The sequence below is a fragment of the Ursus americanus genome, chromosome 10, assembly GCF_024610735.1.
Source record: "Ursus americanus isolate L20-20 chromosome 10, mUrsAme1.1.p, whole genome shotgun sequence".
In the NCBI taxonomy this organism is placed as follows: Eukaryota; Metazoa; Chordata; class Mammalia; order Carnivora; family Ursidae; genus Ursus; species Ursus americanus.
Window position 1 is genome coordinate 51,628,052 of NC_142136.1, and position 14,248 is coordinate 51,642,299.

At 36.8% G+C, this 14,248-nt stretch overlaps 1 protein-coding gene across 2 annotated transcripts in view; it reads left to right on the plus strand.

Annotated features, from left to right (window-relative positions):
* The window catches only part of DNAJC15 (DnaJ heat shock protein family (Hsp40) member C15), an 86,922-nt gene that overhangs the window by 27,565 nt on the left and 45,109 nt on the right, over nt 1–14,248 (plus strand). For both annotated transcript variants that reach the window (XR_015725944.1, XM_045810920.2), the window contains exons 3-4: nt 2,039–2,112; nt 10,324–10,400. Coding sequence is in view for 1 of the 2 variants with exons in the window: in XM_045810920.2 (XP_045666876.2) it covers nt 2,039–2,112; nt 10,324–10,400 (151 nt within the window). In the remaining variant the exon portion in view is untranslated. The remainder of the gene's footprint in view (nt 1–2,038; nt 2,113–10,323; nt 10,401–14,248) is intronic.

Genomic DNA, 14,248 nt, shown 5'->3' on the forward strand with positions numbered 1-14,248 from the left:
CTTGGATCTTCTTTTTTTTTTTTTTTAAGATTTTATTTATTTATTCGACAGAGATAGAGACAGCCAGCGAGAGAGGGAACACAAGCAGGGGGAGTGGGAGAGGAAGAAGCAGGCTCATAGCAGAGGAGCCTGATGTGGGGCTCGATCCCATAATGCCGGGATCACGCCCTGAGCCGAAGGCAGACGCTCAACCGCTGTGCCACCCAGGCGCCCCTCTTGGATCTTCTTTTTAAGTGAAGCTACATTCTTTTGTGGTTATGTGAAGTTAGTAAGATCCAGTAGAAAAATGAGACAAAAAATTTTGTTTTGTTTTATATGGTACTTAATTTCACACAACTCTCTTTTAAAGCATCTTAACAATAAACACTTTAAAATCAAGAAGATCAGTGGTTCAGATTCTCTTGGTCTTTGTGCCGTCAGCATCTTGTGTCTTGGCATTATAACTATAGTGAGGTTTCATAAGGAGATCATGTCCAAAAAGGAATTCTGACAAATTCGCCCATAAACATGAAACAATTTTAGTGTTAACTGTTATAGTATTAACTATTATTGGCATAGTTATTTTAAAATTCAAATTAAGATTTTTATTTGAAATTAAAGACACTATACTTTTGCCAGGTTTTTCTTTCTAAAATGAGAAGAATTGGCATGTGTATTGTGTATATATCACACTGTTGCCAAGTTCTTACTACTAACTAGAATATTAAATAGCAGGCAGATCTCTTTCAGAGCCAAATATAACTGAATAATAGAATTTAGGGAAAAGTATACTTAAACTTGCTGGAACTAGGTCTTCTGGTTTATGACTCAAGTAAACCTTCAGATGTCACTTGTTGAAGGCTTTACCTGATGTTTTCATTGAGACTGCCTGATGTATGTGCTTTTAAAGGAATTTTGAGGTAATTTAAAAGCTATACTTTGTACTATCGTAGAATCAGATGGAAGTTCACATCTCTAGGATAAGAGATTTAGATGAGTTAGGCTTTCACTTATTTAATTTCACTTATTTAATTTATTTAATTTCACTTTATTTAATGCTTTCCTTGATATCAAGATTTATTTTATCTTCTACGTGGATTGACTACTTCCCATTTTCCATCTCTAGCATCCTATTTTTCACTTTCACATGTTGTTTGCACAGGAGTAACAGTATGTTTAGATAGTTACTTTTTCTAAAAGATGTATGTAATTGAACTTCCCCAGTGGAAATTTTGATTTGCAACGAAGGTTATGGCTGGAAATTGAGTAAAGTCCAGAGTGTCATAATGGGTTTTCTAGCAAGATTTTTGGGAAGAAAGACACTACTATTAGTAGATACATATGCTGGTTAGGGTACCAAACTTAAATTAGCCAGGTAATATTTTATTCTTGTTCTATACCCTCGAAACAATTTGGAATCTGTTTTGCTATTGAAGATTCAGAGAAGTTTTAATTAATAGGATACCTAAGAAAAGAAAGCACCAAAATAAAATATGTTTTTAGGAGAATAGTCATCCTTAGTGAGAAATTGACAGTAAACATCTTTGGTGAATATTTCTTACATAACTGCTTTTTTACTTTAGAGGTAACTCCATTAAAATTATTCCTATGTTGTACAGATCATAAGTAGTTTTTGTTTTCTATATATTTCAAAGTGATTATCACTGAGAAAACCAGTACAGATAATCAGATGTGTGAATATACATACATGAGAGGACTTTATCTATAATTTGTGGTGGAAAGAGTACTAGGATATTATTTTTTTGTTACCTAGCATATTGTATAAATGTAAGATACATAAACGTTGACAATTTCTAATTTTATAATCATGAATTAGTACTTGATAAATTTAGTAACTACTTTAATGATGTTAATATGAAATGCTTCCTCTATTTAATAAATGAGAAATTTGAAAAAATAGGATTTCTGGTAAAGTTTGAAATCGTTGTTGAAATAATGTATATAGAAGAAGCTGTCAGCAAATACTGTGGTTAGTACCTTGTGGGTATTGTATTTGATTATAGAAAATATATTTGCTTTTGTTCCTGTTATTGTTTAGGTCGCTATGCATTTCAGATTTGGAAACCTCTAGAACAAGTAATCACAGAAACAGCAAAGAAGATTTCCACTCCTGTGAGTTAAAAATGGCTTTAGTTAGAAGGCTCATTTTGATTTTTGTTTATATGCCGTCTTTGATAGTAATTCAGAAAATGTCTTGGATTTTCCAACATTTGTAGTTTACTTTTTTCATTATATCCTTGGACAGTTTGTTTAATTTATTGATTTGTTTTAGTTTCTTGGCCACATTATTTTTATTTCTAACCTCATTCCTGCTTCGACATCTAATCATTATATTCTCTATATTAGTATCACACCAACTTTGAGGTAATTTATCTTCCTTGTTTAATTAATATTAATTTATTCTTGTAGTGCTTTTCTATACTACCCCTGTGGTAGAAGCTGGGTATAGTTGATGAACAAAACAGACATGGTCCCTACCCTGATGGAGCTTACCCAAGATTTTATTTCATCCTAAAATTTTGTACTAGTCCCCTTGTATTATACCACCTGGTCATCTCAAACATAAAATTATAAGAGTGCAATCCTGAAATCCTGTAGGGCTTATACATTCATCTACAGACATTGTAGTTACTCTGCTGAGCTGAATGTAAGTGAAGAATGAATGATAGTAGGTATCTAAAAAGCTACAGTGTAGTGAACTGGTTTGTAACTGGACACAATGCAAAGAAAACTCACTGAAGCATTACAGCACAAACATTGCCTTCGAAAATAGAAGGGAAATAGAAGCAGATATGGGATAGATCACCTTGGCTTGCAGCAATTTGAGAATGAATGGCTTGTTTTAGCAAAGGCATTACAGGCTTGTGAGGCTTAGTTAGTCATGAACAATGGCCACGCTGTCAAAGGATGACATATTGACAAATAATTAAATTCAGGTTCAAAAGAACTGCAAGTGATTTTGCAGACCTATAAATGTATGTCTGTGATTAGAGGGAACATGTTTTTGGGTTTTTTTTTCCTTCTGTTTTCCTATTTATATTTTATTTGGCTGCAGTATTAATAGGTATTTAGCATTCATTCAGTAAATATTCATAAACTCCTACTACATGCCAGACATTGTTGTGGGGAGTGGGCTGTGGTCAGGGACCATACAAAGATATTGCCCTTAGGAGCATACATTTTAGTTGACACAGGCAATTAACGAGTAAATAAGTAAAATACATAATATGTAAAAGTGTTAACTGCTTTTAAGAAAACTGAATCAGTGTAAGAGGTTGAAGAATAACAACAGAGAGGAATCTATATTAGGTGGGTCAGGGAAGGCCTCTCTGAGAAGATGAGGGAGAAAGCCAGGTGAATGTCTGAAGAAAGAGCTTTCCAGGCGGTGAGAACACTGCAAAGGTCCTGAGGTGGAAATGAGCTTTGCAGCGAGAATAACTCCAGAAGAGGATGCAAAGCGAATAGTGGTAGAGTAGGGCCTAGATCGTTTAAAGCCCAATAGACTATAGATAAAAACTGCAAATTTTACTTTCCTTATAATGGAAAGCTTTGGGAGGTTTTGAGCATGGGGCCAGTGTGTTTGCATTTTAGATTATCACTCTGCCCGCTGCACAGAGTGTAGACAAGAATGAGCCACAGTAAAAGCTATCCATCCAGTTAAGAGGGTATTGAGATAGTGCAGGTAATAGATAATGGTGGCTTGAAATATAGGAGTGGAAATAGCGTAGTTCTTTAATGGATTGTTATTTATGTCTTTCCATATGTTTATAAATAACGCATGGAGAAAATTTCAGAAATTATTTCTTTTCTGTTAAGGTGATTTTCAGTAGATATATTTATATTGTAAATTAAAGACTCACAAGTTTGTAGAACTACATTATTTAACATTGTAAAGGAAGAGAGAGCAAGAAAATGAGAAAATTTTCACTGCTCTGTGGAGGCTCACGGATAAGGTAGAATAACTTAAGAGATTGTCACAGGTATACTGAACTTGGTTCCTGCATTTCTTAAGGAGAGAGAAATGATGTATCCCTCTTTCCTTCTCCTTTGTGGGCCTGAGGTAAGGAACACTTTTATGTAAATCTGGCTCCTTCCCCCCCCTCCCCCGACAGTACTACTCCTGCAATTTGTAGTGAAAATATTTCTTAGAACATCTTTATCATCATCATCGTCACCACCATCATCATCATACCTCTGTGAAGATAAGAGGGTCTTCAACAATTCTTTAAATATTAATAAGTTTAGGGAGACTTGGCACTAATGATTCCAAAGTGTCAAACTTCACAAAACATGACATTTACAGTGTTCTGGTGTTGTAAATATGATTCATTATGAAACCAAGTAGAGTTGCTAAAAAATGGGAATTGTAACCGTGTTCTACAAAATCTCTGTGACTCAAAAGAAAGCCTGCAAGTTTCAGGTTCCTATGGGTTCTTTTAAATTTTTCCTTGGAGTTTGCTTTCTCTGTGCTTTAACATCATCTTGTTCTTCAGTCTTATCTTTGTTTTGTCATCCCTTTTTTCCCTCCATTTTTCTGAAATACTGCCTAGAGTAATTTTTCATATGAAATGCATGGTTGGTAAATGTCTTAGGTTCTTCTCTGCTAATAGTTTGTTTCTTTTGCTCTCACTGTTACTCATCAGTTAGCTGCTGGCTCTTTGGAATCTGGTGGAGCCAGTGTGAGAGGAGTACAGAAGTCTCTGCTCGGGGCTCCTGGCTGGCTCCGTCAGTGGAGCCTGCTGCAACGTTGGATCTTGGGGTCATGAGTTTGAGCCCCACATTGGGGGTAGAGATTACTTAAAAAAAAAAGAAAGTCTCTGCTCAGACTGAAATGAACCTCAGTGCCCACATACATGCTTTCCTGCATATTCTTAGCCACAGTTTCTGGTACACTCAGACTCTTAGCCAGAATTTCTGATGTTCTTATTCATACTCCTTTGTAAGCAGCCTGTTTTGGTTTTCTTCTGTTGTTTGTGTTTTAGGCTTTTAGTTTTTTGGTGATTTTTGTTTGTTTTTAACTCTGGAAGTTTTGGGGATTTTCTCTTTATTATTGATGTTCTGAAATTTCACAGGTATTCTTAGACAAGTGAAAATTGCCTTTTATTTTAGAAGATTCTCTTATACTGTTTTTTAATTATTTTTTCCTTCCATTGTCTTTTTTCTCTGTTCCTGGAACTCTTATCAGAGACACATTGTACCTCTAAGTCTATCCTTTATGTCTCTGAACATTTTCTTTCTTATTTTCCATCTTCTTATCTTTTTGTTTTCCATCCCGCAGTATTTCCACAGCTTATTTTCCACATCACCAGGTTGGTTTTTAGCAGTGGCCATTCTGTTATTTAGTCTATCCGTTAAATTTTTTACATCAGTATTATTTTAATATCTGGAAATTTTGTTTCCTTTTCATGCAACTTATGCTTTTATGATAGGATATCAGATACTAATTCAAATTTTGTCAAATCCTCTTCTGCTTCCTGATTTATCTCCTTCCTCCAAAGACGAGTTGTTCCTTGTTCATCTTTGTTCTGCTTTTCCCTCGTAATAATGGATTTGTTCAAATGTCTGATAATCTTTGGTTATTGGTTTATGTTTGTGAGAACTAAGTTGATTAATATAAGTCACCTTCCTTGGCAGTTTAGCAGACTTACTTCAATAATTTAATTGAATGAGAGGGTTGATAGTAGGCTGTGAATACATAGATGGGTTATATCAACAGCATGTCTTCCAAAGCAAGGAGCCCAGAGGCAGTCTTGGACCTCCAGAGAGAGGTTGAGGAGAGATTGAGTACTATGTATATTTTATTCCTTGGCATAACTGTGTCCTTCCCCAGCCTTCTGGGTTCTGAAATGTGATATGCTAGTACTCTCCTTTGCTTCTCTTGGGACCTACCCCCTACAAGAACATTCATCCCAGGCATGCAGTTGTCTTTCTTAGCCTGAGGGCAAAATGACAGGCGGTAGGCCCTTATTATGCTCTGTATTACTAGAGTTAGGAATGGTCATCTCTGCTGTTCCAGTTTAATTAATTATCCTGATGTTTTATTATATTTGTTGACTCTAAAGGTAGGGTTTTCTTCTTAATTTCCTGAGAAGGGTTTTCTTCTTTCCTGTGGTGTTTGAGGCTGCAGTGATTTTTCTACATGTGCAGCCTTTCAGTATTTCTTTACAGTTTTTGGTTTGTTACTTGTATCATCTCTTATTTTCTAGGCCTGTAATGGACTTTTCCTTTTAAAAACATCTCTCTTCTCATTTCAGAGGCACTTTAGAAAGCAAAAGACCTTTTTTATGCAATCTTCTGTTTTGAACCAGTACTTTTTTGCTTGATTTTTAATATATCAATATGTTATTAACTCAACTAATGTTTACCCCTAATTTTTTTCCTTTGGAAAAAATCCAAGTCATTCATCCTCTTTTAAGGCTTTTATTTTTCTGTTGTGAAAATGTCCTTTTATTTGAATAGTTTTTAAAATTTGGACTTCCCTTGTCTTATGGTTAAGTGAAATTCATGGAAACAGCACAAATTAAACTCATCCCTCTGATGCTCTCTAAATGAAATAGATTGTTGTAAATAATAGGAATTTATAGTTTATGGTAAATGTATTTCTTCTCTTAAGATTATGGAATGATACAGTTCTTCTTTGGTTGTCTGGAGGGCTTTTGTATTTCAGGCTCTTGGCTGAGTAAATTTTCTAATGAAGATTTTGTTTAACTTGGTTCATTTCATATTTCCTTTAGTGATATATGGCATTTAATGCCAATTTTAGGTGGAAAATGATTTTGAGGTATGTTGTTTATATATATACTTTATGAATAGAATAATACAAAATAATAATTTGTAAGGTTCAGGGTATATTTCAAATAGACAGCAGCATAAAAGTAGTGGAATCATACTGTTTCTGTTCTTAGAAATTCTATTAGAAAAGTGTAAACAAACAAACAAAGTTGAACTACCCACTCTGTTTGATAGAGTTGTCCTATAGTTGTTCCTTACCGATACGCACGGATTCGCTTACTCATAAGCAGGTCAGTGATTTAGGGTGTGAGCCTCATCCAAATGCTAGATTTTAAGTTCTGGGTCTCCTTTTCCACCTGGGCAAAACTAAAAGTAAAAAATTGCTCAGATACAATATCTGCCATTAGGGTTAATGAGCTTTGTGATTAGTGGGAGTGACACTTCATGAAACATCAATTTATCATGTTTATTATGTTTTAATTTTGGAGCTCCCTAAGGTAAATAAATACTTACAGAAATGTCAGGGAGGAAGGTATGCATCTAGTAAAAATTTTAGTCTGCTGAGAGAAAACTTAAAACCAGCTCTTATTCCTCTGTTAAATCCCCTAGTCCTTTATATGTTCTGCTCTGTGTACGTGTGCACGTGTATAATTTGTCCAGGTTACTACGTGTGCTTAAATAATTTGATTTTCTTCCTTCCCTCACAACTTGGAGAAGGGTATATTGTTTTTAGTTTTCTTTCTAGATTGTAAATTACTTGCAGCTTGAAATAGTAAATCATATTCCTCACAACACTGGTACATTGGTAGATTAGCATCTGTGTGATGAAGGACAAAACTTGACCTGTCGCATTTGAAATGTTCCTGGCATGTACTAGGTGCTGAAGTGCTTGTTAAATGAATTAATTGCCAGGGCATTATTACCAAGTAGAAATTTATAACAAGCTGTTCAAAGACAACAGCTTATATAAATGACCAGATCTGACTCATTTTTTAAATTCTAATAATTTCCTTGGTCTTTTATTTAGTTCTCCTTTTTTAAAAATTGTACAAGTAGCTTATGTTCATTGTTGAAAATTTAGAAAGTAAAAATAAACATAAGGAAGAAAAAAATTATTCATGATGTCACCAACCAAAAATAACATTTTAGTGTATATACTTCCCGATGTTGTTTTTTGTAAACATACACTTACTTATTTTTCCTTACAAAAATAGGGGTTCATGTTTTAAAAACATGTGCAGTACAATCATTGTTGTGTTTTTGTCCTTCTAAAAGTTGAGTTCATGCATCCTGTTTCTCTGTGAAGAACTCCTAAAGCATTGTCTGTACTTGCTGTCTCCCATTCCTTCCCTCCTGTTCTCTCTTAAACCCACTCTAGTCAGACTCTCACTCCCAATCCCTGCAGCTCTTGTCAAAGACTTTGACCTCTTTGATAAATGCAGCAGTCCGTCTCAGCTCACATCTGACCTAGCCTATAAGAAGTGTTCGAAACTGTTTTCCCTTCCTTACTTTTGGTGTCTGCTTTTCCTTCTGCCTCACTGCTGGGCCTCCTCAGTCTGCTTACTGATTCATCTCCATTTCTCTGCCCCTCAAACTTGCAGTCTGTAGGGCTCAGTCTTTGGACTTCTCTCACTCCTTGGGTGATCTCACCCAGTCTCATGGCTTTACATACTGTTTATATACTCATGACTCCCAAATGTTACCTCCAAGTCAGACTTCTCCATTTAGCTTTGGATATCTCCATTTAGCCCAAAAAGACCACCAGCATGTGAATAATAACCAATAGTTAGATGGTTGTGTGATCAAAGCCCTGATTGGCACGCCTTAGCAGCCAGTCCACAGGGGGCCCCCCACTCAGGATGCTTGAGATAGATCCGCAAAAGAACTCATAAGAACCCCTAGATTTAAATGTCAAAACAGCAACCCTCTTGGGTCCCCTCCCTCTCTGGGAGCTTTGTAGTGTCGCTCAATAAACTTTGCCTTGCTGCCCACCACTCTTCTTCTGGTCTGCTTCTTCATTCTTCAAAGCAGCATGACCAAGAACCGCGGGCACTAAAGGAATAGAAATCCTGCAACGGTAGTTCATTAGGGAATGCTCTTAGGATGGACAGCTCCAGAAGGGAAGAGAAGGAAGGACAAAGCGACAGTTTAGGCTGCAGTACAGTCGTAACAAAGGCCTCAGCCAACCCCATGCCAAGCTCTGAAGCTTGGATGGCTCATTGTGGTTGTCCCAGATTGGGGCAAGGAGCCATGAGACTAAATGATATCACCTGATAAGTGAATTATAGATATGAAGGCTAAGGACTGAGCTCTAGAGAACTACAATGTTTATACCCCCATATCAACCAGTCATTAAACAGAGCTCTGGGAAGGGGACCTAACTTGGCTTTCTTCAGCCAAGGCAATTCCTAAGAGTCTCACAGCTGACTGCTATCTGCCAGCAACAGCCCCAGCATCCAAAGTGTAAGTCCTTCACTTCTGAAGGGGAAGCTGTGCAGTGTATAATGGTGATTACTACGTCATCTTTAATCCCTCTCTTTCTCATATCCCTTATTTAATCTATCAAGAAAATGTTAGGGTTGCTTTCAGAATATATCTAGCATTGTTCACTTTTAAACTAGCTCTGCTATTACCACTTTGGCCCATACCACCATCATCTCTTGTCTGGATTATTGTTATGTCCTCTTTTTTTTTTTTTTTTAAAGATTTTATGTATTTATTTAATAGAGAGAGAGACAGCCAGCGAGAGAGGGAACATAGGCAGGGGGAGTGGGAGAGGAAGAATCAGGTTCCCAGTAGAGCAGGGAGCCTGATGCAGGGCTCCATGCGGGGCTCAATCCCAGGACTCTGGGATCACTCCCTGAGCTGAAGGCAGATGTTTAACGACTGAGCCACCCAGGCGCCCCTATTTTTGTGTCCTCTTAACTGGTCTCCTGCTTCCCTTTTGCACCTTTCTATTTTCCACATGGCATTTAGAGTAATCCTTTCAAACTAAAGTCAAACGACATTACTCCAATGCTCTGAGAGTAGAATCCTAAATTATTTCTGTTACTTATAGCCTTTCCCCGCCAACCTGGCCCATTTGCCTCTCTAATATTACGCTCTTCCTTATGCCTTTCCAGCCACCTTTCAGTGACCTTGCCGTCATTTTCTCGTGTCTCTTGGCCTGCCTGTCTGCTATCCTGATGTCCTCCTCACTGTGTCAGTTCCTCCTCTTCCTTCTCTTTTTTCCAGGAGGTAAAAAGATGTGTGTCATATCAACATTAGTGACTTATCAAGGTTGTCCAATGAGAAAATTGCTCCAGAGCCTAGGAAAAGTTCAAGCCTTTTGCTTCTACTGATTTCTTTTATTCTGTTATATCTTAATGTAGAAAAATTAATGTATTTGAAAGTGAAAAAAATTGTCAATGTTTTTTAAGTTCATCTTGGTTATAGTTTCTTGTGAAGGATCATTGTTTAGTGCTCCCCCCTCCACAGTTCCGAGTTGACTTCTGATAAAATGCGTTACTCTTACTGCAGCTATCATGGGATTGAGGTCATGCTACCTCATTCATGGAACTAATTATTTCATGTTCTTTCTTTCCTGTACAGAGCCTTTCATCCTACTATAAAGGAGGATTTGAACAGAAAATGAGTAGGCGAGAAGCTAGTCTTATTTTGGGTATAAGGTAGGTGTGCTGCATAAGTATTATTGTTCTGTGGCCAAGCTTGTTTTGAAAAAAGGAGAAAATGTTACAGTAAAGTTATCCTTGTATTTTAAATTATGAATAGGAAGCAGAGGAGAAAATACAAAATTTTTACATTTTAAAACCTCAAATCTAAGAGAATATCCTACTGCCCCTAAAAATATCAGGCATGATGTGATGTGTCTTTATTCCTTAACAAGGAACTCTGAATACTAGTTTCACAGCAATTATCAAAATATCTCTTTGTGACACTGAATTCTTTCTGAATTTAGTTTTATAATTTGATATCTATCATTTTTCTGTTATAATATGGGTCTGTTTCACAGTTCTTTTCTATTTCCATAATTTGACATCTAGCATATTTTATTCTAATTATTTCACCTTAGTATCTATTTATTGTGTGACTTTGGACAGCGTAGGAGAAAGTTAATGTTTTGTGTGATTGCGCTGTGATATTTTCTTAACTTTTAGTGTTAAGTAATATCCCCTGCTATAGGTCTGCTAGTCACTATATTCATTTGTTTACCTTGTGTTCCTTTAGAACTCACTCAGGTTTTTGTGGGGTTGGTTACAGTATGTCATCTACAACAGATCTTCTGATGATTTAATCAGTACAAGCAAAATAGATCATAAAGCCCGATGTTGATATTCTTCTAAATGTCTTGTAGATAAGCAGATTTTTAAGGCCAAAATATTTAATTATTTCTTTTGACTTAGCAAGAAAACAGAGCAGTGGAGAGCAAGGGAAATAGCTCAGTTCAGCTTGGTACTTTATTAAATAAGAGATGAAATATCTCACTGAAAATAGGTTTTAGGTAGGGGAACCAAATTAGGAGGTTGGCTATATTGCTGATTATTATTTGCTTTAATATTATTCAGGATGGCATTATTATTTTTCTTGAACTTTTATTGGGCCCCCATACTGTCCCATTTATAGTCTTGAAATGTGAATATGAAACTTACTTTAAAATTGAACACAAAGGTTTTTGAGATTATCAGTTAACATCATCCAAGGTACTCCTGTTGTTGAGACAGATAATTAGAACTTAAGATTTATGGTTATAAAGGTTTATCCTGTTGAACTAGAAGCTGTAGAAAATTTCACAAGGATAATTTGCTGATTAAGATTATATCCTCTAATAACAGGTGAGTCTGAGTATGAATACTGGTTTTACCATTTACTAGCAATGTGACCTCAATGTCATTTATAAAATAGAGATAATATCACTTTCTATTGCGTAGGATTTTTGTGAAGACTATTACATAGATAATTCTTAATATAAACATGGCACTTAGTAACTACTCAACAAATACCAGCTGAGCAAAACAGATCCTTATCCTGGTTCTGTCAGTGAATCACTGCATTGTACGAGCCTGGTCAAATTATTTTTAGCTCTTCTGCCCTTCAGTTTCCTCAGTTTTGAGTAGAATTAATACTATTTAGCCTTGTTGAAATGATAGAAAACACTAGGAGGATACCTTTTTATAGAAGTACCTACCAAATAACAGGTGCTAAATAAATGTTGACTCCTCTTTCTTCCCATCTGTATCACAAATGCGGAAGCTAAATATTTGCCCTTAACATGTTAAATAGAAAGGTAAGCCTTATTTGCTTTCCTCTAGCCTTTTCTTTCAATCAGGTAGTGTTGATTTTGAGAAGATTCTTTAAGTTGTGAATACATTACCATGGCTCCATTCTCTGTGATCTATGAATCTAAACTATTTAGACTATATAACAAGTAGGTAAAGGCAAAATGGAGCTGACTCTGTTGATGACCTATTAAAAAATATTCTATGTGCTACTAGATGATTCTGTATATTCTTACATATTTCATGAAGCCTAAAATATTTTACCGAGCTGCCCAGATAAACTATTATTATACCTGTTACTTTCTGAAATGATGCACATGTGTGATTTTCATACTTTCTGAAAACTTCTGTGGAACTGTGTTAAGCTAAATGTTATTCAAAAGACCAATAGTAAAAACAATGAAACCAAAACTGCTCCAGTTGCCAGAGGATTAGAGAAAAGCACTCAGTTGCATGCACCCCACCTCCCAGTCAAGTGCATTCCAGGGAACACAGTGTGTATTCCTTGATCTAGGAAATGTGATATTTAAAGTTATAATTTCAATTTCTTGGTGAAATTGTCTGTACTGGAGATACATTGCTCTTTATTTAGTTTTTATACTATGTTTAAGAACTAGGATTCTCCCATTTTGTTTAATCTTTAGAACAAATAAATTTATTAAATGTACTAAGTTCCTAGAGACTTAATATAGCAATAAGGAAAAGGGAATAAACTCTGCAGGCACACAAGAATACTTCCCTCATCCCCAAAGTTCACCATGAAGAGTCTGATAATTATTATCTTAAGGGCAGAATGGTTTGAATGGCATACTTGTACATATAAACTCTCCTTGTATTTCTTACTTCCTCCAGTCTATCTAGTTCGGTGGATGGCAGACCTCATTGTACATAATGCTTTATGGACTTTATGTACAAAACCATGTGTACTGTTTTTTATAGGCAATGTAAGCGATTACCAAGGATAATCTATCAGGTATAATTATCAAAGATAATATTCAGGTTTTGTCTTGTGTGCTAAATTAAAGTTTAATATCCAGAATAAAATGCAACCTACCATACAAGCTCCCTCCAAAAACACATAGAATGCAAATTTGGATTTTACTGAACTTACATCTTCACTATATAGTGGTCTACATTTGATTTGCTTTATGAAATGTTTTTTAAAGCTCCTCTTTTTCTACTTTAAAATTTTCTATAGTAGAATAATCCCTTATCGTGTTAGTATTTACTAATATAGAGCCATTATTCTTTGAAGGAATTTACCTTTTTATAGCCATTTTCTTTTGGAGGGCTGTATAAAATGCATTAAGCACATATTGCGTTATTCAATACTAGATACTATTTTAAGATACAAATCATATCTTCTGCTCTTTAGTATCTTCCTAAGGAGACATGTCAAACATCTATAGAACAACTAGAAAACACAACTAATAAAGGAAAGCAGTGCTACAGAGTACCACAAAAGAGAATGATAATGTAAGTTTACTACAGGAAACTAAACATACTGGAATTAAAAAAAAATAATAATATGGGAGTTAAGATGGCGGAGGAGTAGGGGACCCCTTTTTCAGCCAGTCCCCTGAGTCAAGCTGGATAGGTACCAGACCAGCCTAAACATCCACGGAATCAGCCTGAGACGCAGGAAGATACGTCTGGATCTCTACAAATGAACATCTCCAGCGCTGAGTATTGAGGTATGAAGAGGGGAGCCGTGAAACTGTGCACAGATATCAGAAGATAAATGGAAGGGGGAGGGAGCCGCCGCGTTCGGGCACCGGGAAGGGGTAGCCACCTGTACGGGGGAGCGGGCGGACTCGCGGACCGGCACCCGCGAGACAGCAGACTGAGACCGTGAGCGGGGAGCGAGGTCCACCAGACTTCTCACGGAGCTCCGGTGTGCTCACTGGAACCAGACTGAGACCGGGAGCTCCGGGAACTCGCGGGGGCGTCTGGCAGCTGGCGGTGCTAGAAACACAAAGGACAGAGATGTGCCGGTCCTGGAAGTGAGGGCTGGGACGCCGGGTGTGGGGCGCACATCACAGGACGCTGCAGGGTTGAGCAGCACCAACAGAAACAGAGTTAAAGTGGCCAGAACATCAGTGGAGAACGGTCTGCGATCCCTCTGTTCTGAGACAGAGGCTGAGATTCTGACTCTCAGAAGAGGCACAGCAAACCGCCAGGGAAAGCCGCCAGAGAACAAAAGCCTGGAAAGACCGGCTCACAGTGTGCCCATCCCCATC